Raw genomic sequence first — 25,022 nt, forward strand, 5'->3', positions numbered from 1 at the left:
AAAAATTTCCCCAATTTTCCAACAAACAAATAAAAGAATAAACCACTGAATAAGTATCGGAAAAATACTTTAGACAGATAAATTGTACTTGTAATCTTGTAAAAGTACTTTATTTCACCCCTCAGAAGAAGTGTTTACAAAGGTCTCGAGGGCATGTTTTGGGTTGCCGAAACTATAGTTACAATGGCAAACTTCCTACAACTTTCTGTAAGGATTCTGGATACTGTGGCCAGGAAAAACTTGTATCCAATCTTAATTGAAGTTTTCTAAATAAATACTTTTCATTCAATGCACTAGTTTAAAACCTACTTTTCTATTTTTTAGACAAAATTATTTTTAGTCTAAATTAGAAGACTGTTTTTTCTTTTTCTTCGGGCGGAAATGAGTTTTTGAGTGGAAATATCTGTTTTCAGTTCGCCTGAGGGAAAAAACAAGTTATTTTTACAATTTGGTGAGTCTGTCTGTCTAGTTTATGGTCTGCATAATTCATAAACGTAAAGTTTAAATTCGATTTTTAATATTGATTGCCATTGTGAGACTGACTAGTAAGCGTCAATTCACTGAATTTTACTTAATTTTTTCTCAAAATTTTGGACAAATCTCTTCCCCAAAAACGGTCCAAAAAATTGTTCTTTAAACTCGGTATTCTAATTGTGCAGGTGCACATCTATAACAGTTTTTTGTTTATTAAACAAAGGGGGGATGATTGAGGGATAGGCTTTTCTCTAACACTCATTTCAGCGCATTGTCCAACTTAAAAGGCTGTGACTATTTTTACAGATGTTACAAGAAAGGCTAGTAAAATTTCAAATTTAAAGAAAAGCGAATTTAAAAACTGAAAATGTCAGTTTACCGAATGGTTCTTTTTTTTTCAGTTTCAGTAAGTTCATCGAAAATGGTTCCAATGATTTGATTGCACACATACAAGTTTGTAATATTTTTTTGGAATATTCTTTTCATGAAAGTATATTTAAATAAGCGTAAAGATAGGAGGTGATGCTATTAAATGACGAGACTGATGCTGCTACAGAAGAACTATGCATGCGCCAAATCCTAACGACCGACAGCTGTGCAGCGTAATGCCTTCTCTTTTCGATTGCAGCGTCTCACGTGTTTGTAGAGAAATCTGTCTGACCGGAACCGCCGTTTGTGTAAGAGGTTTTAGTTTCCGTTTAGCCGAAAACATGATACTACACATGTAGTAGAGCAACGAATTGTCGTGAACTTTCACATAAAAGTTGGTAAAACCGCTACTGAAACTTAACTTTTATTAAAAGAAGTTTATGGTGATGAATGTTAATTACGTGAGCAAGTTTTTGAGTGGTTCAAGCGTTTCCAAGATGGCCGAGAAGACGTCGGAGGTGATGACCGCCCGGGTCGCCCTTCCACGTCCAAAACTGATGAAAATATCGATTATAATTAATCAATATTACTACCGTGAGGTGCTTGCTCAACACCGTGAAAAGAGTAAGGAAAAAACGACCCAATTGGTGGAAGAACAAATCATAGGTTCTCCATCAAGACAGCGCGCCGGGCTCACACTGCATTGTCTGTCAAGAACAGTTTCTAGCCAAGTACATCATCCCAGTTTTAGGCTATCCGCCTTATTCGCCTGACCTGGCCCCATGTGACTTTTATCTGTTCCCCAAAGTCAAATCTGCATTAAAAGAAACACGATTTCAGTCTGTTGAAGCTGTGAAAGAAAAAGCGGCACGCGTCATGCAGGAGCTCACAGAAAAAGACTTCCAGCACTGTTTCGAACAATGGTAAATTCGCATGGAGCGTTGTAGGGATAGGGGTGGGGTGTATATTGAAGGTGATAATAACGAAATATGTATAAATTTAAAATAAAATGTTTTACAGCAATAATCTCGTTATTTAATAGCCACACCTCGTAAGCTAATCTCTGAAGTATAGTTTCAAATATTGAACAATTCTAAAACTTCTATATTATTTTTTTATTAGATTAGATTTTTCTCCGAAAATCCGTGTTTTAGATGAGTGTTAGCCGTACGGAAGTGAAACTTTAAGGAAGGCTTTTTAGACTTTCTGATTTCCTTACTTTCGTAAGCTTATATTAAGCTCCCAAGAGAAGTTTTGTTGATTTACTCAATGAGATCAAATACTCAGCCCCAACTTAGTTCAACATATTGGGCAAGATAAAGATTTAGAGCTGTGAATTGCCGAACAATACTATCACAGTCCTTCAGTATTTAGGTGCCTTTTCATAAATAATAATTATTAATCATTTTCTTTTCTGTCCTTTTTTTTTTAGAGATAACAGTGGCTTCGTATCTAAGAAATCATTTATTGAAGCTTTGGCCTTTGTTAACATATTCTTAACTGAGATCGAAGTGAATTGGATTTGTCAAATGTATATGCAAAATTTTAAAATGATAAACTGGAAAGAATTTATTAATGACGTAGTAAATACGCCGCTGAATGAGGTGAGCAAATATATTTAGTTGTGTCCAGCTGTAGTTGGCAAATTTTGCATCAATTTTCTTTATTTCTGAATATACTTAGGAATTTTAAGGATTGTATTTAGTTTCTAAGAGCAATCATACTCTCATACGAGGGTCGTTTGAAAAGTCCGTGCAAAGTCAGAGAGATAGCACCACTGGCGCGTATCGAGGTTATGTTTAGTTAGTAGCATCTCTTGGAAGAACACACACCAAGTTTCAGCCAGATCGGTCTATTTCTTTGTGTTTGGCATTCGTTTGAATCGAGCAAGTCGAGTGATTTTCAAAAAATGGACGAAAAAGAATTTCGTGTGTTGATTAAACACTACTTTATGAAAGGCAAAACGCCTCAGGAGACTGAAGAGAAGCTTGATAAACATTATGGTGACTCTGCACCTTCGATTAGAACAGTTTATAAGTGGTTTCAAAATTTTCGGAGTGGCCATATGGGCACAAGTGACGCTGAACGTTTTGGACGCCCTGTTGAGGTTACTACTCCAGAAATCATTGATAAAATCCATGATATGGTGATGGATGACAGAAGAGTGAAGGTGCGTGAGATTGCTAGTGCTGTGGGCATCTCGAATGAACGGGTACATAATATTTTGCATCAACATTTGGACATGACAAAGCTATCCGCAAGATGGGTGCCGCGATTGCTCACGCTTGACCAAAAACGAAATCGTGTGAAGTGTTGCAAGGACGGTTTGCAGCTGTTCCAGAAGAATCCGCAGGACTTTAAGCGTCGTTTCGTCACTGTGGATGAAACATGGATACATCACTACACTCCTGAGACCAAAGAACAATCTAAACAATGGGTTACCAAAGGGGAATCTGCGCCAAAAAATTGCTTATGAACCGTTCCTTCGGCCGGAAAGATTATGGCGACTGTCTTTTGGGATTCGCAAGGAATAATCCTCATCGACTATCTGAAAAAGGGTAAAACTATTACAGGTGCGTATTATTCATCGTTATTGGACTGTTTGAAAACCGAGCTGCAAGAAAAACGCCCACGATTGGCCCACAAAAAAGTCCTTTTCCATCACGACAACGCACCAGCTCACACCTCAGCAGTTGTGGTCGCAAAATTAATGGAAATAGGGTTCCAACTCGTTTCACATGTCCCCTATTCTCCAGACTTGGCTCCCTCGACTACTATTTGTTCCCCAATATGAAGAAATGGCTGGCGGGAAAAAGATTTTATTCAAACGAGGAGATGATTGCAGAAACGAATGGCTATTTTTCAGACTTGGACAAATCCTATTATTTGGAAGGGATCAACAAACTAGAGCAGCGTTGGACGAAGTGTATAAGCCTAAAAGGAGACTATGTTGAATAATAAAAAAGGTTTACCCCAAAAAATTAAGTAGTTTTTATTTTTGCACGGACTTTTCAAACGACCCTCTTACGTATTCCCTAAGATCTATTACCACAATAACCGCACATTAAAACTGTTTTTTATAAAAAGGAGAGGTATTTTTCTAATTTCTCTAGGAAATTCGGAATCCGAGGATTTTAATTTATAAACATAGGAACAAAAATTTACCTGAACATGGTCACCCTGAATTACCAATCCTCATAAATTGCTTATAAACCTTCAGAAATATTTTATAATTTATATTAAATATGAAATGTATTTACGTTGCTTTCTACGTTAGTTGTAAAATATAGATAAAAATGTAAATGTTATTTTGTTCAAATAATCTTAAATCTGCGAAAGTTCTTCACCGATTGCTTTAAAATCTTGACAAGTAGTTGCATTGGAATACGAGCGTATTTTTATATACCTATTATATAAATGTCACACCAGTGACACGTAAAAACATGTTTAAAAAAATAATCAGCGCCAACTGTTGGACGTAAAAACATCACAAGCTATACTAAATATTTTACGAACCATTTCAATGTTTCCGATTGCATTGTTAAATTAAATGTTCATAGATATCTATGTGCAACTAATAGCCCTAAATCCATCGACTACAACGTTAACTGCTTTCTTCACTTTATGCCAAAATGTCGCGTTTACGAAAACAATGCTGTATTCGCAAGTGACTACTTATTATACATGGAACGCGAGTAGAAAATCATTTGAACGACACAAACGAGGACAACCTGACATATCTAAGGAAACTAAGTAAAAGATAGGCAGACTGTACACCATACATCCCAATGCTTCTTTGTTAAATAAGCCTGCTCCAACGTCGTCCAACAATTGAGAAATTGGACAAGCGTGTATCATAATAAAATAATACAATGTTAGAAATAGGCACTAAGTCAATGTATGTATTCTATGTACACATAATAGGCCGGCTAGTCTAGCAAATAGAGGTTTAGAAAAAAGGGGAAAAATACAAAATATCCATTAGTTTTGCTGGAATTTCCTTAATTTCTGTTTCTAATATTATACTTTAATGCCAAGCGTATAGTATACAGATTAGGTCGGCTATTTTAGGATTCAGTAGTTCAGAAAACAGGGGAAAAAACAAAATTTTGATTAGTTTTGCTGGAATTTCCTTAATTTCGGTTTCTAAACATTGTACTTTAATGCCAAGCGGATATTATACAGATTAGGTTCGGCTATTTTAGGATTCAGTAGTTTAGAAAATAGGGAAAAATACAAATATCTTTCTTAGTTTGGCTGGAATTATCATATTTTCTATTACTAATATTGTATTTTTATGCCAACCGTGTGCAATACACATGAGATCGGCGAGATGGTGACGTAAGTGAAGTCAATAACTCTTCATTAGATTGATTAATTTCGCTCTAATGATGTTTAAAAGTGCGTTACCGGTCAGAGATGTAATAAATATAAGTGCTACGACCGGATAAAATCAAAGTTACACTTTTTTATTAATGAATTTTATGCATACTAACGTTACAGCATTTATTAATGGATTTTGTCTTTGGGTAAAAAGAAAATAATTACATTTCTGTGATCCAGAATTAGTTTTAACGAGATTCTAGGATCACCTAAAGATTTCATTTTAAAATAAAGGTCACAGAATTTATATTAGTTTTTTTAAAAGGTAAGACGGCCCTCTTTTCCTGTTGACTTTAAACCTAGAGGGCAAGTACACCCCATCAAAGAAGCAAAAAGAAGTTTAAATTTGAACAAAACAAATTCTTAGCAGGAATTTTCTATTTTAAAAGTACCCAACAAGATCATCATAACTCATTAAAAAATATAAAAAAAATCATCAATGGAGAACTTGTTCGTGCTAACAATGCACAGACATGGCTGTCTTCTCTTTTAATTAGGTAATACACAATGAAAATTAAATAAAGTTCAAGGACAATTTGTAGGAAAATCCCGCCAAAAGGTAGAAATTTATGAATGATGCCCCATTTAAAACTTGCAAGTGCAGTAATTAACTTCTAATAATTAAGTTTCTTCGATGCAGGCAGAAAAAGAACCATCGATTGAAGAGAACTTGAAGAAGAAACAAGAGGATGAAAACCTTAAACAGGAAATGGCTAAAAGAGAGTGTAACATCATTGGGGTGTTGGCTAAAATTAAGTCAAATGTAAGCAAAGTTTCTATTTTTCATTTCCATAAAATTGTAAAAAAAAGTTAGAAGTACTTTATTAGAAGCACAAAACTAAACTCACTTCCTCACTTATTACAAATAACTATCATTTATTATTATTATTTAATTTCTTTTTCATTTCACGCCATTTTTTTTTCTCAGTTGATCTGTTTCAGGGCTAAAATTAATGATTATATGGAGCCTTATGATAAAACTAAATCCGGCTTAATCACTGTGGAACATTTTTTGAGCGCCCTTAAGGTGCATGATTTGAATCTGAGTCAAACTGAAAATGAGATTCTACTCGACGTGTAAGTAAACCGAAATTATTATTAATTAAATCTATATTATGACCTCCATTAATAATTAGACGACGATTAATAACAATAATAATTGGCACTACAGCTTATTACTGCAGCCTTGGCCTCTTCAAACCACTTCCGCCAGCCATCTCTATTTGTAGCAGCATCCTTCCAGTTTCTTAGGTGCAGCATCATCTACCTACTCCATCTGTCCATCTTAATTTGGGTCTGCCTACTCGCCTAACCCGGTGAACTTCCTTCGTCCAAGAGCCCGTTTTGGTCACTTACTCATGCGACTATCCTAACTAGATGGCCCGTATATCTGAGCCGGTCAAGATTGATCGTCTTAACGATACCTGTATCCCGGAAAAAAAATCCTGTAATTTCTGGTTTTCGTACAAAATCTGGCTCTCTCGGACTGGACCGTATCGCCGGGGAATTCATTTTAAAAACTTGTAGCCTCTTTTCATCTTTTTGTTACAATATCTAAGCCTCAGAACTAGTGCTGCACGAGACCGAGACGAGGCGAGACTTTATGCAGTCTCGATCTCGGTCTCGGTCTCAGTTGCTCAAATCTCGGTCTCGGTCTCGTCGAGATATCTCGGTCTCGGTTTTTGAATTTTTGTTTAAGTATTAAAAATGGTTTGCTATTAATAATCTTTTCAAAAAATGTTATTTTTTTCTAATAATTATTTTAATTTATATATTGGTATTGATATAAAGAAAAAAAATGTTGTAAAAGAAGACAACTACACTTCAATGCATCATATGTTACTATATTACTGTTATATATATCTTTATATAATTTCAAAAAGATGTTAAAAACGCGCCAAATGAAAGACCCAAATAACATATCTGCCTGCTATAACAAGTCGATTCGTGAAATAAAAAATACACCTCCCCAACAAACTTCCCGCTCCATTAGTTATGGCTATTGGTGAAGATAGAGAATCTGATGATTCACTTTTTGACGACGACGACGACTGCATCAATATTTTTGCACCATTTCCTCAAAAATCAGCAAATTTCACCGAAGCATGGAAGACAGAAATAGTGGAAGACAGATTTGTCTCGATTCTCGTGCAGAACCATCCTTACTTAAGCATCGGCCTGATTAGCGTTTTATAGAGGGTGACTTTTGTTCTTCTTGAAATTATTTTACTTGAAATTAGACGATTATTCACTCAAAATAAAGATTAAAGTGAAATCTTCAATTCTCTCATGATTTCTAACATAATCTTTGTAGCATAATTTACATAATTACGAGTATATAGTAAATAATCTTTTATTTCATTAGATTTCTAAACGTAAAGGCCTCCATTCTGTTCCACTTATTAGTTATAGTCATTTTATTTAACTCTAAATAGCAAAGAAGTGAGAAAACCACTTTGAACACGCCGTGTTGAAGCTCCAAATTTTTGAGGGAATCTTACTCCTTGTTCTGAACTCGAGTACATAAAAGCAGTATTTGTCAAGAAAAAACTAAAATACTTCAATAAAATACCTGAGTATTTAATCCAGTATTTGTTTTCATAAAGATAAATTCTTCAAACAAGAATTTATTACCAAAGACACATTCAATAAAATCCAAGGCACAAATTCAATTGGCCATCTCATCGACTTACATAGGATGTTATATCAACTCCGGGCCATTTTTTTTTTTGGCCACTTCTAACAATTGGGGGCTGGTCATCCACGTCTTAGTTGATGATGGATTATGACGGAGTCTCCTCTTACCTTCCTGGAGGTCTTCGTAATGGCATTTTTATGAAAGATCAATTGGGTCATGGCAGATCATGTCATTTGGTGTTCAACCAGACAGTGTGTATTCCAGTTACCGGGCATGCTGGACAATAGATATGAAGTAATACAGTAATTGTCCATTTTCTAAGGAGGGTCTTAACGTTCAACTACCAAACTAGGTGGACTGGAGCTGTAGATCACCATTAAATAAAATAAATAAAAACTAGTAGTCCAAAATTATAGGGGCGGGTCTAGTGGTCAAGAGCGTGGCTTTATATGTGGGAGATCTCCAGTTCGAATCCTAGTACGAATCCCGCGTATAGTTAGTAACTACTTTTTATTTGGTAGAAAAAATTGTTTATAGTAAAGTATGAGCTTCCGCCCCCGTCCACGACACCTAATTGGTAGTTGGGCGTTAAGCCCCGCCTGAAAAAATAGGCATTACTTTACTTTACCTTTACTCCGAAATTAATAACTACTTCAACAATCCTGCCCTTATATGAGAACAAAATAGATACACTTAGGCCTAATTACCAAATTTGATAAGTTTGAGCTTCTAGATACATTGAATCCTCTAGTAAATTGCAACAAGATTGTTGGCAATACTTCTTGTAAGCATTGTAAGAGCTGCATACAGAATTTGGAGCATTTCGAGCTGAGCTGCACGCTGTTAAACCCGAAATAGGCGCCACGACTGTGGAAGTTTCTGCCTAGTTTGAGGCTTGGCCTGTCTATCTAATCTCTGGCATCTTTTTCATCCACCTTTGCATCGTTTTTTGCAATTTACTGATTCTACAGACGTGTTGACCTGCTATTAACTTGAATTTTGCGCAATTACATATTTTCTATTTTCATCTATGTATTTTTTTTTATTGGTTTACTTGCTCCTTTTATTTTAAGCACCATAATTCTTCGTTTGAATCATATTACCATCATGCATGTCAATAGGCTTTATTATAATGCACATAATGCACCAATTTGTTAAATCCACTTATACTACTTAGGGAAGCCTAAAAACATAATTTAACGATAATATCTCAAAATCTAAAGCCTGCAAAATATCTTCCCTACACTAAAAGAGTAAGAAATAGTAAAAATTGACCAAAAATTACTAAATTTATCGTTTAGTTAGATGATGGAAACTGTCGCAATTATCACTCGTAAGTCAGGTGTGTATTCAGGTGCTATTATGTCCTGCTTTAACTGCCATTCTCTGTGTTCGGAAAGTACCCAGAAAGTTGACAACTGCATGTCACCCTTCGGCTCTGGTCCCCATCTTTTGCATAACAAGCCCCAGTGATATTGTGCCCCCATAAAAGCGTACATTTAATGAACTTGGCACGTATTGGTAACTCCCCTTATTCTCTGCTCACCGAGCTCCCTTTCGATTGTATTTCCATCATTTTTGGGGGAACCAGTTTGTTAATGAATAACTTCCTCACAGTTCTTCCCTACCAATTCCATGTAGCCCTTCGTATTCTCCCTTCTTCGTTCACTTCACATTTGTGAATAAAAAAAAAAAAAAGAAAAAAAAAAAAGCATAGTTCGTTAGGCACTCCCTTCACGCCCTTATTTCCAATTTACCCAAACCTCCTTCATAGCAACCTCCTCCACAACTTCTTGATTTCCCAAACTTTTACGCAATATTGTGTGAAAACCCTAACGTAGCATTTTCTGGATGCTATCACCAATATAATTTACAAGTTTCCTATTATTTGCAATAGTTAACAAAGTTTTTATTTTGGCTAAAGTATAAGTATTCAATAATTTAATGCATCATTGAATGCATTAATCAATACATGCAACTTGCTAATTGCTAGCCCGCACATCCGCTGAGTCTTGATGAGAGAAGACAACTAGATTGATCTCATCAGATATAACGCAGTTATCACCATTTTTAAGCGACATGGTGGGTTGTCGAGTGAGGAAATAGAAGAGAGAGCTTAAGCTGTAATATTACGATGACTAGATGGATTAGTTTGGATAAAAAGAAAGCCCGCGCGAATTAATTCGAAATTATATAGAAAGCAGAGGATTTAATGAAAGATACTCGTATCATTAGAAACGTTGTCGATTCGCATTAGATTATATTATAGGAACTGTATTCTCTAGATATTGGGCTCTGGACTTGTTAATATCATAAACTGCAGAAAGCAAGAGAGGAAGAAATGGTCTACAAACAATGGAAACCTAGCGTTTCTCGCATGTTTGTTTTTCCTCCTTAAGAACAGCTGTTGAAACTGTTTAGTATGGGATTATTAGAGGATAAATTTCTACTTTCCTGTTTAGATTTTGCTATCCACAAGATACCAAATTGGTAGAATACACTAAGTTTACCAGAACAGTGGATGAAAGCTCATTAAGGCCTTGTTTAACGCATACACCACTCAAGGAAGCAATGAAACTGGCCGCTGAAGCTGTAGCCAAACCACCAATTGAGTATGAATTTCTTAATTTTAGTGAACGGCAGACTGCTAGCATAGCGATGAAAAAATTAAATCGTTTGGTGACATTAGGAAATTTAGATTATTTTAAGGTAAACACAATTATTATTTTTATTATTTTGTATTTAAGGCGCGTTTATATCAGAGGTTATGGGCGCCCGGAGCTTTTTTTCAGTGCACTGCTGGCCTCTGGACAGGGTTTATTCAGTTTATTACCGGACAGTAAGCTCCTAGAAAGAGAAGATCTAAGGGCCAGCAGCTGGGATTCGAACCCTTCATCTCCGCCTTTTATCTCCAGTATTCGAACCACTCAGCTAATCCCTTCCCTGTGAACACTATTATCATTATGAACACTAATGTTTTTTTCTTTTTTTTTTTTGAAAAAACTGTAGTTGGTATATAAGAAAATTTGATAAAAGAAATGAATTCTGCCCCAAACTGTTCAAATCAAAACAGACCAAGGATTTTAATAAGAATGTTTAACTAAAGGAAATATTTCTGTACCTCGGAGGGAAAAGGCACCATGTCACAAAAAGTAAATTTTACAGGGGAGCCAAATGAAGACATTTTTCCAAATTCATTTTTTGTTCCACTTTTCCGGTTGTACTCTTTCCTGTACTTCTCACCTTAATTATTACAGTTGGTATGGCCACTTAACCTCCCATATTTTAAAATATTTTATTTTGATCTCCATTGTGAAAAAAATTTATGCCCATGTAGTGCCTTTTACCCTTAAGTAATGAAGTATCATAGCGCTTTTTAAAAATACATAAATCGCTTAATAGTAAACATAGGACATTGTGCTTTACACCTCTAGAAAGAGCAACAAAAAATTTGTAAAATGATGCCAAAATCTGAAAATCGAAAAAAATGGACATGGTGCCTTTTCTCTCCGAGGTACAGAATTGTAATTTAAAGTAAACATTTTGAAAACGAGCAAAATTTTCGAAAGACACGTTAGTAATCTCCAAGAGTTAAAATAAGTTTTTCTGCGGCAGAGATCAAATAATAAATTTTATACTAAAGAATCTAGGCGGGTTAGAATAACATAGATTTCCACTTTCATGACTGTTGCTCTCAGTTGATGGATTTAACTTGGGTACTTCAATGTTGACTAAAAAGCCAATGATACGACATAACCCCTAGAGAGCTTTTAGCTCAGATAATTGCAAAACTTTTGGGCTAAAATTTCCATAATGTATTTTAGCAGTGGTAACGTAACTAAACTTTTGAATTATTCACAATTTGGAGGAGATCTACCAATGTCTAAGGTGTTTATTAAACAGTAACGTCTCGGTTATGGTAACTCTTTTAATGTCAACTAATCAAATAACATTAATTACCGTGGATGCCACCATAGGATCACCAAAAATTTCGGATAAACCATAATTCCATAACAAAAATAGAAGGAGGTAATTAGATCAATTACGAATGGCAACAGTTTGGCGCAGAACCTGAATTCTCACTGTTCTCGATTGTGACGAACCAGAAGATCTTCACTTATTGCGTTGTAAGCAACAAGGATAATAATATACGTACAATGGCTAAAACATACTCAGAGTGACTCTTAAGACGTTCAAAAGTGTGAAAAAAAAAGTCCTCAGATGGAAACTTAAAAGTCTAAAACTTACACGATTACAATTCGTTCTCTTACTTTGACAGAAGCGGTAATTAACTCGAATCTGAAATTCACTTTCGGTCCCTCTAATTCTAAATCTTAACTGTAAAAATAGAACTTATAATTAACAACTGTAAATAAACTTAAACCAATGCCAGAAAGTTGAAAAAGAACAGATTGCATGCAATTTCAATTAATGCATAAACATTTACTGCAATAATGCACTCTCTCATATATATTGCTTTTCGTGTTATAATACTAGCAACTTAGTTTGACTGCCATTATTCTCAGTTTGCACTAAACTCGAGCTAACATTGGCAACCACAATGTTACTCCAGTCACACTCGGAAGTTATTTAATACCATCAAATTTATACAAAACACATAATACAAACTTCTAGCCAGACAACTTGACAAACGCTCAAAACTCTCACTACAGAACAAACGACGACTCTATACAGCTCTTCTCACCACCAATATGGACTTACGGACTCGCAACTTTACGGAACAGCTAAAAAAATCAAACATCAATAGATTGTAAACATTCCGCCGCATAGTAGACGCTCCATTCTATGTTATAGCAACCACACCAATCCATACAGATCTCCAAATTCCACTCATCTCCGAACTTGCCAAAAATCCGATATAAACATTTTCACCAAAAATTCTCATATCATCCCCTAACCCTTTAGCTGCCAACTTTCTTCTAACTACGCTACCCTCCGATCCTCGAAGACGGCTGAGATGCCGTTGGCCCCGTGACCAACTGGGTGACTAATGGCGGCCATCACTGGATGACCGTCATTCACGTCTGCCATGTTACTGTCTGTATACATACATTTAACTCATTAACTTACGAGGGTCGTTTGAAAAGTTCGTGCAAAGTCAGAGAGATAGCACTACTGGCGCGTATCGAGGTTATGTTTAGTTAGTAGCATCTCTTGGAAGAACACACACCAAGTTTCAGCCAGATCGGTCTATTTCTTTGTGTTTGGCATTCGTTTGAATCGAAGAAGTCGAATGATTTTCAAAAAATGGACGAAAAAGAATTTCGTGTGTTGATTAAACACTACTTTATGAAAGGCAAAACGCCTGAGGAGACTAAAGAGAAGCTTGATAAACATTATGGTGACTCTGCACCTTCGATTAGAACAGTTTATAAGTGGTTTCAAAATTTTCGGAGTGGCCATATGGGCACAAGTGACGCTGAACGTTCTGGACGCCCTGTTGAGGTTACTACTCCAGAAATCATTGATAAAATCCATGATATGGTGATGGATGACAGAAGAGTGAAGGTGCGTGAGATTGCTAGTGCTGTGGGCATCTCGAATGAACGGGTACATAACATTTTGCATCAACATTTGGACATGACAAAGCTATCCGCAAGATGGGTGCCGCGATTGCTCACGTTTGACCAAAAACGAAATCGTGTGAAGTGTTGCAAGGACGGTTTGCAGCTGTTCCAGAAGAATCCGCAGGACTTTAAGCGTCGTTTCGTCACTGTGGATGAAACATGGATACATCACTACACTCCTGAGACCAAAGAACAATCTAAAAAATGGGTTACCAAAGGGGAATCTGCGCCAAAAAATTGCTTATGAACCGTTCCTTCGGCCGGAAAGATTATGGCGACTGTCTTTTGGGATTCGCAAGGAATAATCCTCATTGACTCTCTGGAAAAGGGTAAAACTATTACAGGTGCATATTATTCATCGTTATTGGACCGTTTGAAAACCGAGCTGCAAAAAAAACGCCCACGATTGGCCCACAAAAAAAGTCCTTTTCCATCACGACAACGCACCAGCTCACACCTCAGCAGTTGTGGTCGCAAAATTAATGGAAATAGGGTTCCAACTCGTTTCACATGCCCCCTATTCTCCAGACTTGGCTCCCTCGGACTACTATTTGTTCCCCAATATGAAGAAATGGCTGGCTGAAAAAATTTTTTATTCAAACGAGGAGGTGATTGCAGAAACGAATGGCTATTTTTCAGACTTGGACAAATCCTATTATTCGGAAGGGATCAACAAACTAGAGCAGCGTTGGACGAAGTGTATAAGCCTAAAAGGAGACTATGTTGAAAAATAAAAAAGGTTTACCCTCAAAAATTAAGTTGTTTTTATTTTTGCACGGACTTTTCAAACGACCCTCGTATTGTGCCCCACAGGTGTAAATCTTAATAAAAGGATATAAAACAAAAATGTATTTATGTATTTTATAATTTTAATACTTTTAATTTTACACTATTTCTTTCTTTTCTCGATGTATAAAACTCGATATAATCTTGTAATATCAATCAATATATATTTTAATTACTTTTATTAGATAACTGGCAATAATCTTAAAGATAATTATTATCTGTAATAATTATATCAATTTATTCATAACAAATGATTTATTACAGTCTTTAGATCCGGAACAGAAAGGCACTTTAGATAGATATACATTCATGAAGGCACTTTATGATTTAAAAGTTCTTCACTTCATAACAATTAAAGAGCTTGAAGTATTAATGAAGTGCTTTGGAATTAAGAACGAACGTGACCAAATACTAATTAATTATACAGCATTTCTAAATGGTTTAGATATTGTTTTTAAAAATCAAAAAGCTGCAGAATTTATATAAATATACATTTCGGATTGATTTTGGGTGGACAGTGAGGGGGGAAAAGATCAAAATGTAATTCGAAATAAATTGGAAAATTTTGTGTTCTCATATTTTATTTTTTTATTTCAATAATTTGTACTTCCGCTAAATCGATTAAGGAGAAAGTATCGCATTTTTGGCAGATATCGATTTTGATTTTTTACACCAGAAATATCCGGGTTTTTTTTTGTGGTTTCCTGAGTGCCCCTCCCCTCAACAAAAAATTTCGTTACATTAGCACCACCAAAATGACTGTCAATAATCAGCGCCTAAATCTCTAAAGTAAAAAACCTGGTGCCGCCAAAAAAAAAAAAAAAAAAAATTACAGCTATCGAGCTATTGCGTAGTCTTTATTGACGGTTATATTCGGAGTTACTACTTGGTTAAATGGCACAGAAGTCCATGAAATTCTAGCCCTAGTTTCTGTTAAACCTATCGTCAGTTAGCACCACAAAATTTAGCTCCCACACATTAATTATTGTATATTCCCAAAATTATCCTCTTGAGTGGTTCAGACATATACAATATTCAACATCATCAAAATTAAACCAAAAGCGGAAATGAAATTGTCCCTTGTATAAACAGACACATAACCTTTACTTATAAAAAATTTTGATTGCTCTTAAAAAATATGTAGGGGAGAGGGGGGGCACCTTTGAACAGTTTTAATTTCTCGCCAAATATTTAAAACATTTATGATTGGTAACTTTTTTTTCCATATTTTGTTGGTAGACCTGTTTTATTATTGATAGAGTTTCCCTTCGATTTCATTGTTTGTTAAGTCAGAGTTGAGGAATGTTATATTTTGTAAGTTGGAAGTAAAATTTTTGTTGCAGCTTTGGGAAGTGTATTGCGAAGATTGTAGTGGACAAGTTTGTTAGTACTGTTAGTCCCCATATTACCATTTGGAATTCGTATTTTTAATCCTAGTATTTACAAAAGACTATTTGCTTGCGAAAACTGTTGGATATTATATTTTCTTTTATGGATGGAGAGGGGGGCACATTTCAACATCACAGTTAAAATGTGCCGCCCTACCGACCTGCAAGTTTGTGACTTTTTTTTTTTTGTTTAATCGCAGAGAAGGGGAAAGTGGGTCCGAACCTACATTAAGAAGCGCAACGAACCGAATATTTTGTTCAAACTTCCTAAACCCCTTCACTTTGGGTACAACATCCTGAACTGAGTCATTCTAGAATTTTGAACTAGAGTTCAGTGGTTTAAAAGAGAAAGTAATGTAGTAGTGAGAGAAATAGCTGATAGAACGGTGTTTCCCAACGTGGGGCCCACGCCCCCCAGGGGGGCAATTTGATAGTTAAGGGGGGCAATTCGAAAATGGACTCGACACGACTTTAACCCTTTCGCTCCGGGCCATTCAAATGCAATGCTAGATATCGGTGCCAAATTTAACAAAAAAAGCAAATTCTTAAATAATTGCGGTAAATAATTATTAGGTATAATTCCGTTTGACGAGACCAAAATATCAACTGGGTGATTGGCGTCGTCAAGTAAACTTCGTCCGGGGTTCACCGCGGAGCGTGCAGTCTGCCGCGGGGAACCCCCGACGTTTTAAAAACTCGCTAAACAGCGCAGTTGTTGGCACTTAATTGGCCCATCGCTGCATATCAAATATGCAGTATCAAGAAGAACTCGCAGAATTGCAAAATGATGAGTCAGTTAAAACTTTATTTAATATAAAAGGAGCGATGGCATGGCTTTGTGAGGAAACAGAAATCAAATACCTAAATTCAACCAAATGTGCAAGAAAACTATTGCTACCGTTTCCATCTTCATTTTTAGCTGAATGTGGATTTAGTGCTGTAAATGATTTACTGGTAAAAAAAAGAAATCGGCTGGATATAACACAACGTGGAGACTTGAGACTGCAGCTAACCAAATTGGAACCTAATATAAAATCTCTGTGCAGCAAGCATCAAGTGCAAGGATCTCACTAAATTAAAATAATAAATTAATATAGAAAAATCTGTATTAAAATTATTTGGAATTTGAATTTCAGTTTTTCATTATATGTTTTGAAATTTTACTTACTGTGTTTTGTTAACAATTTCAGAGTGATTTCTTCCTAGAACCTATCATTTATGTTTCTTAAGTGAACGAATCAATTTTTTAATGTTAAAAATTATATATGTTACATAGGGGGGCATGAAAATTTTATAAAGGTTAAGATGGGGCATGACACAAAAAAGGTTGGGAAACGCTGTGATAGAAGGTAGATTCAGAGTAAAGTAATATCATTTCTTTCTATTTTATATTGTGTTCAAAGCTACCTCACCAGTGGGACAGATATTAACGTTTGTCACAATATGTTTAAATTAAAAAAATATAGATACGAGGGTCGTTCGAAAAGTCCGTGCAAAAATAAAAACTACTTAATTTTTTGGGGTAAACCTTTTTTATTTTTCAACATAGTCTCCTTTTAGGCTTATACACTTCGTCCAACGCTGCTCTAGTTTGTTGATCCCTTCCGAATAATAGGATTTGTCCAAGTCTGAAAAATAGCCATTCGTTTCTGCAATCACCTCCTCGTTTGAATAAAATCTTTTTCCCGCCAGCCATTTCTTCATATTGGGCAACAAATAGTAGTCCGAGGGAGCCAAGTCTGGAGAATAGGGAGGATGTGAAACGAGTTGGAACCCTATTTCCATTAATTTTGCGACCACAACTGCTGAGGTGTGAGCTGGTGCGTTGTCGTGATGGAAAAGGACTTTTTTGTGGGCAAATCGTGGGCGTTTTTCTTGCAGCTCGGTTTTCAAACGGTCCAATAACGATGAATAATCTGCACCTGTAATAGTTTTACCCTTTTCCAGAGAGTCAATGAGGATTATTCCTTGCGAATCCCAAAAGACAGTCGCCATAATCTTTCCGGCCGAAGGAACGGCCTTCGCCTTTTTTGGCGCAAATTCCCCCTTGGTAACCCATTGTTTAGATTGTTCTTTGGTCTCAGGAGTGTAGTGATGTATCCAGGTTTCATCCACAGTGACGAAACGACGCTTAAAGTCATGCGGATTCTTCTGGAACAGCTGCAAACCGTCCTTGCAACACTTCACACGATTTCGTTTTCGGTCAAGCGTGAGCAATCGCGGCACCCAACTTGCGGATAGCTTTGTCATGTCCAAAGGTTGATGCAAAATATTATGTACCCGTTCATTCAAGATGCCCACAGCACTAGCAATCTCACGCACCTTCACTCTTTTGACATCCATCACCATATCATGGATTTTATCAATGATTTCTGGAGTAGTAACCTCAACAGGGCGTCCAGAACGTTCAGCGTCACTTGTGCCCATATGGTCACTCCGAAAATTTTGAAACCACTTATAAACTGTTCTAATCGAAGGTGCAGAGTCACCATAATGTTTATCAAGCTTCTCTTTAGCCTCCTGAGGCATTTTGCCTTTCATAAAGTAGTGTTTAATCAACACACGAAATTCTTTTTCGTCCATTTTTTGAAAATCACTCGACTTCCTCGATTCAAACGAATGCCAAACACAAAGAAATAGACCGATCTGGCTGAAACTTGGTGTGTGTTCTTCCAAGAGATGCTACTAAATAAACATAACCTCGATACGCGCCAGAAGTGCTATCTCTCCGACTTTGCACGGACTTTTCAAACGACCCTCGTATGTACGTAAAGTACCGACTGTTTATTGATATAGATTTGTTAAGAATACTTTAAAGATGTAGAAAACAGTAAAACATTAAGTAATATTTGAACTCATTCTTGATTAATTATTTTATTTATTTATCTAAAGCTTTATTTCTCATCAACCATTGAGACAAAAACCAAAAAATTCTAAAAAATAAACGAAATAATGGTGACAACATCTGCGCAACTCTATCCGCTCTTCAGGAAAAAGGATTTTTTTAGGTTCGAACTCTTTTGTGTTCAAAAGAAAAATTAATGAAGCCGCTCGTTATACTTAAATGACCTTTAAAAGCAAAGCTTAAAACTCCACCGTTCACCTAGAAAACTGTTTTAATAAGCAATTAGGGAACGGATTAGCTATGCGGTTAGCCTACTGGATTCTAACTCTCGGAGATCCCAGGTTCAAATCCTGAACTGCTAGCTCTTAGATTTGCTTTTTTTTATCTAGAAGCTACTAACAGTTCATTGTCCGTGCGGTGATGGAAAATGTTTTCTGTAATTCTGGAGGCCGGTAGTGCACCGAAAATTAGCTCTGGGAGCCAACAACTTCAGATAATGACACGCCTTATAAATGAAATAAATAAATCAACACAAAAGCGATAAGTGACATTTCACTATCGGCTTTTATTGTGAGATCGATTCGAAATATCAAATTTGAACTCACAAACACCCACAAATTTGTAATAACCATTTTTTATGGTAACCTCAAATCGAATATTATCGATAAAAACTAAAACTCTGAGATTTCCTCAATACTATTTCTTACTAATTTAAGAAAAGTTGAAAATAATTAACGCTCAAATAATTGAATATATTAATTTATTAAAAAATATTCACAAATGACGGCGATTGACAATTGATCGTAAAATTATGTAACTCTTATCGAAAGAGAGAAGGGATTATTTTAGAGAAAGATAGAAACAGAGAGATACGGCGATATGGAAACCGAACCGAATGTAGTGGGGAAAACCAGAATGTTTAGATCGTGAAGCTAATAGCAGTGGAGAGTTTAAGGCGACAGCGTTGCATATTTTTTCACTTTCATTATTTTTTACGCTACAACTTTCAGTTAATTTTAGCAGTGACTTTTCACAATTTAATACAGTTTTTATTTAAATTTATATCCATTATAAAAAAATATAAAAGACGAAAATGGATGATAAAAAAGCTTTTCAAAATACAACATGTGAGTACACAAAATATTTATTTTGTCGATTCCATAAATATAAAAGAAAATTTTGATTTTTTTTAAAGCTTCAACAGGTCACTTGGGGTCAATTGGATTCCTGGCACTTTAAATTTCTCTACTGTAGTTCTAAGTGACGATTTCACAGACTGGGTTCGATTCCCTGTCTAGGGCTTTGGATTTTATTTAATGGTTAATATGAGAAATTAATTGTAAAGTATGCATGCTAGTTGCCTCCGACCAAGTCATCTAATTTGATAGTTGGACGTAAAGTAATGCCTATAAAAATAGGCATTACTTTACTTGCTACTAAGTTTAAACTAACACTATAGTCTAGCAAATGCTTCTAAGCGCTAATCGTTCTTGTTCTTCGGGTATTACAGTGCTAAAACTGGTTCTACAGTGTTTATCTCTGGCTCTATGCGCCTGATTAACTTATATTTTTTTTTTTTTACTGTACTGTAGCAAGAACTGTAAAATTGTAATAGTGCAAATTTTCTATTTTGACTGCCACCGAAATTATATAATTTGAGGTCTCTGGAGACATGTTCTCTGTATGTTCGTGCCTTGTATGTTTGTCTGTCAGTCTGTAGATAATAATAATAATAATAAAATATCAGAAAGTTGAGATTTGATTTTTCGTTCATCGTTCAGGTGTCAACACAGATGAGGCCACTCACAATTAGAAATACAATTTTATTTTATTTTTTAAGATTACTAAAAAAACGAACTCGACGATTTTCTTTGCATTTGTGCACTAATTGCATATTGTTGGAGAAATAGGTTTTAATTAAAAACATTTTCTCAGCAAAACTCGATTAAAGGTACTTCTACTAGGTTTTCACCTTTCACCCATGTTTAGTAAGAAGAATCAATAGCTAACTGCAGTGTGGCCATTTAAAGTAAAGCAAGCTCGCGTAGAAATTTTGTGAAACGCACAAATACAACATTATTTTATAAAGAATAGAATGAGGAAAAAAAATAAATATAAAATAATATTTTTTGTAAACACGTGGTCTAACAATTCTTCTCCCCCTAACATTTTGCCTAATTTTAGAAAGCAAAATATCTATATTTACTAACTGGTTTTTTTTTTATACTTTAAAACATCAATTAATTTCAATTATCTCTAAACGTTATTTTGTATTTTAATTGGCTCCTCAATTAAAACCACGCACCTGAGAGTGTCAGAGTTAAAGACAAGTTTTATAGAAGGTAATACAAAATTATAAAATATTAATTTCGTCTTTAAGGTGGAAAAAATAATAATAATGAATTGCGAAATACTAACTCTAATTTCTCTAATGACAGCTCAAAGTTGTGACATAAATTTTTCAAAAAAAAAAAATTATAAATAAGGGAATTTTTAAAAATAGTTGGCCACCATTGGGTGGAGATTAGCTGAGTGGAGATACAGGTTTTAGGATATAGTCTAGCTAGGAATTTTTTACAGCTCACTGTCCTGTGTTGGGCAGGGGAGTCAGTAACGAGAGAATACTGTTTGGAGCTTGGCAGTGCACTGAAAAAAAAAAATGGTCTGAGCGCTAATGATTTCAGATGTTGATGAGCCTTATAAGCAAATAAATAAATAAGTAGCTTCAAAATCGGACAGGTTTTTACGCAGCAATATCGTCCAACTATGGGGAGAAGACGGAAATGGCCAACTACCTCACAAAAAAAATTGAAATAACACAACTAAAAAACATATATTATACAAACTATAAATAACAGGGCGCCACGGTAGCCGAGCGGTTAGAGGTTAGACCTGCGAAGCTAATATGTACGTATATTGTGGTACTGGGTTCGATTCCCCGGTCTTAGGCCTTGGATTTTATTTAACGGTTAATAAATGAAATTTACAGTAAAGTAATGTTTGCTAGTCGCCTCGGTCTACGACACCTAATTCTCTGGTAGTTGGACGTTAAGCCCCGTCTGAAAAAATAGGCGATTACTTTATTAATTTTTTTTTTTTTTTGCTATAAATAACATCGTACAGCCGCTGAACGTGTGAAAAACAAATTTGTAGAGATCAGTCTGTGACGTGGACTGCCTTCCCCAAATTCTAGAAAAATGCTCTAGATAAATGATGATAGAATTTCATGCAATTAATTGGGTAAAAAAAAATTGATGAGAAAATTGAAATTAAAAAGAAAAAATGTACTACAGGCGTGTAAAATTTCCAAATTTAATTCTTACTTTAATTTATAACTGCCATGTAGGAAAATAAAATTGTCTTGCTTCTAAGTAATACAACACTAAATTGCTAAAGTTTTTTAAACGTATAAACATATATTGTTTAAAAATGTTAAACCAAATCGTAGAGTTATAAAGGGAATCTCGAGATAACTTGGAAATAGCATCAGTAAAGTCTAATTTCCCGGACGTAGGGAAACTGTATTTTTAGTGTCTAGGAGAGGAAACTTTAAGGGCAGTCAAGAAACTCAGCGATTTGTGATCAATGGATGATCACTGAGCCAATCAAATCTCTTAATATAATTATTGTAACTAAATTTCCCACATAGTGTTCATCATCTGCTTGTTATGAGTTGATTGGGATGAGATAAGAACAAGAACATTGGATTTTAATTCGTTTCCAATGCCTTCCTATGTTAAGGAGAAATACGCAGAAGAAGTTAAGAACCGGTCTGACAACATATACAACTCGCACCAACCACACAAATATAAAATTTTAATTATTATTCTATTTGACTTACGACATGTACAAAACACCCCAAGCTATGATCAATTAATATTCTAATAGTACTCCATTTATTTCCAGGTTATCTGATAAAGAATGGAACCGTTGTTAACGCTGATTCAATGTTTACAAGTGATGTTTTGGTGAAAGGAGGAAAAATTGTCGATATTCAGCCGTCAATCGAAGCTAAAGACAATATGACTGTTATCGACGCATCATCAAAATATGTTCTGCCTGGAGGCATCGATCCCCACACCCATTTAGATTTTGAATTTATGGGCACCAAAACTATTGACGATTTTTCTACTGGTACTGAAGCTGCCATTAAAGGAGCGACAACAATGGTCATCGATTTCATTGTGCCCAGAATTGGTGAAAGTTTGTTGAGTGCATACAACAGGTACGTAAAAAAGGCGGAAGGAAATGCTAAGTGTGATTATGGTTTCCACATGGCGATAACATGGTGGAGTGACAAAGTGGCGAAAGAAATGGAAGAAATCACAAAAAAAGGTATAAATTCCTTTAAAATGTTCATGGCATATAAGGATATGTTGATGGTGAACGATGCTGAATTATTTCAGGCGTTTTCACGTTGTAAAGAACTTGGCGCACTACCAATGGTACACGCTGAAAATGGTTCAATTATTGCTGAAAATGCTAAAAAGATAATAGCTAATGGTATAACCGGCCCGGAAGGACATGATCTATCAAGGCCGGAAGATGTTGAAGCAGAAGCAACAAATAGAGCTTGTGTTATTGCCAAAATGGTGGACAGTCCGCTGTATGTGGTCCATGTGATGACAGATGCAGCTGCTAAAGTGATAGGAGAGCATAAAAAAAATGGGAAAGTGCAGATTATTGGAGAAACTTTAGCCGCAGCTGTTGGTAGCACTGGCGCTCCAAAAGGTTGTTCCTTTCACGTAGCAGCTGCACACGTCATGAGTCCACCAATAAGCCATGACCCAACTAATCGTATCAAGATGTTGAAACATTTATCATCAGAAGTACTGTCCTGCGTGGGCAGTGACAATTGCACTTTCACCACTGAACAGAAAGAGCAAATGGGCAAGGAATGTTTCACTAAAATTCCAAACGGAGTGAACGGTGTCGAAGATCGTATGGCAGTTGTTTGGCAGAAAGGAGTCACAGAAGGTTATTTGTCCTGCAGTGAGTTTGTGGCCGTGACCAGTACAAATACTGCAAAAATATTCAACATATATCCTAGAAAAGGAGCTATAGCGGTCGGATCTGATGCAGATATAGTTGTTTGGGATAAAAATGCTAAATCGACCATTTCCAAGGAGACACACAAGCAGGCTACCGATTTTAATATATTTGAAGGAATGAAAATCGAAGGTGGACCAACGCACGTAATGGTGGGAGGCAAATTAGTTTATAAAGACAAAGAATTTACCAGAGTAAAAACGGTTGGCCGATTTGTGGAGACCCCTTGTTTCTGCAGTGCAGTTTACCCTAAAACTGTTTGATTCCCTGGAATTCTGTAACAATTATATTTGCAGGCAATACTACTGTTAGATAAAATTATAATTCGAAAGTGCATTAATACTAAACTTTATTAGTTTTTGTTAAAATTATTATTATTTCTTAATATTCAAAATAAATTTTACTTTGATACAGAGCATTTCCGTTTTAACATTTTATATCTGTTAGAAAATTACGCAAATTATAAAATCACTGGTAAACTGTGCCAAATAAAAGACCAAATATTTTTTTAATATTTGCAGCCATTCTACTTAGATCTCAAGACCCTCAGAGTATGTCTTCTTCTGGCACTCCAATCTGCTTAAGATATCATCAATTATGATTATATAATGAACAAATTAATTAAAATTTATATATTATCTTCCTTTATCTAAAATAATATTTTTGAATGTATATTTAGTATACACTTCACTATCTCTAAATTCTATAATTATATCTTAAATAAAGAATTTGAGATTTATCTGGCCGATTAGATTGTTAGTTTCCTACAAATTTTGATGATTTAAAGGGTTAATAACCTGATAAGAATTTTCGTTTTGGCATTACAATATCGTCGATTCAAGAAAAAATAAATGTAGGTTATCTGATTATCATTCATTGTGTGAAACGATTAGCTCGAAAGCCGAAAGTCTCAAGTTCAAATCCAGGCATGCTAAGCTTAGAATTTTCTCTTTACGAGGGTGGTTTGAAAAGTCCGTGCAAAGTCAGAGAGATAGCACCACTGGCGCGTATCGAGGTTATGATTAGTTAGTAGCATCTCTTGGAAGAACACACACCAAGTTTCAGCCAGATCGGTCTATTTCTTTGTGTTTGGCATTCGTTTGAATCGAGGAAGTCGAGTGATTTTCAAAAAATGGACGAAAAAGAATTTCGTGTGTTGATTAAACACTACTTTATGAAAGGCAAAACGCCTCTGGAGACTAAAGAGAAGCTTGATAAACATTATGGTGACTCTGCACCTTCGATTAGAACAGTTTCTAAGTGGTTTCAAAATTTTCGGAGTGGCCATATGGGCACAAGTGACGCTGAACGTTCTGTACGCCCTGTTGAGGTTACTACTCCAGAAATCATTGATAAAATCCATAATATGGTGATGGATGACAGAAGAGTGAAGGTGCGTGAGATTGCTAGTGCTGTGGACATCTCGAATGAACGGGTACATAATATTTTGCATCAACATTTGGACATGACAAAGCTATCCGCAAGATGGGTGCCGCGATTGC

The 25,022-nt window shown here is 35.6% G+C and overlaps 3 protein-coding genes across 4 annotated transcripts in view; 2 read left to right on the forward strand and 1 right to left on the reverse strand.

Annotated features, from left to right (window-relative positions):
- The window catches only part of LOC141456669 (uncharacterized), a 33,708-nt gene extending 18,897 nt beyond the window's left edge, over positions 1–14,811 (forward strand). Inside the window, exons 9-13 of the mRNA XM_074132833.1 lie at positions 2,276–2,447; positions 5,867–5,989; positions 6,155–6,303; positions 10,327–10,573; positions 14,503–14,811. Of these exons, the coding sequence (XP_073988934.1) occupies positions 2,276–2,447; positions 5,867–5,989; positions 6,155–6,303; positions 10,327–10,573; positions 14,503–14,724 (913 nt within the window). The 3' untranslated portion in view covers positions 14,725–14,811. The remainder of the gene's footprint in view (positions 1–2,275; positions 2,448–5,866; positions 5,990–6,154; positions 6,304–10,326; positions 10,574–14,502) is intronic.
- Positions 1–25,022, reverse strand: part of Yip1d1 (Yip1 domain-containing 1) — a 293,838-nt gene that overhangs the window by 199,820 nt on the left and 68,996 nt on the right. The window lies entirely within an intron of this gene.
- LOC141456670 (dihydropyrimidinase-like) lies at positions 19,373–23,938 on the forward strand. 2 transcript variants are annotated; one of them, XM_074132834.1, is made up of 2 exons: positions 19,373–19,598; positions 22,378–23,938. In XM_074132834.1, exons 1-2 carry the CDS (start codon positions 19,565–19,567, stop codon positions 23,781–23,783), a joined length of 1,440 nt encoding a protein of 479 aa, XP_073988935.1. In that variant the 5' UTR covers positions 19,373–19,564; the 3' UTR covers positions 23,784–23,938. The 2 variants fall into 2 exon arrangements, with proteins under 2 accessions (XP_073988935.1, XP_073988937.1); XM_074132836.1 differs by lacking the exon at positions 19,373–19,598 and adding an exon at positions 19,669–19,790.

Source organism: Rhodnius prolixus, unplaced genomic scaffold (genome assembly GCF_049639745.1).
Source record: "Rhodnius prolixus isolate KJV_2025 unplaced genomic scaffold, Rpr scaffold_10, whole genome shotgun sequence".
Classification (NCBI taxonomy): Eukaryota; Metazoa; Arthropoda; class Insecta; order Hemiptera; family Reduviidae; genus Rhodnius; species Rhodnius prolixus.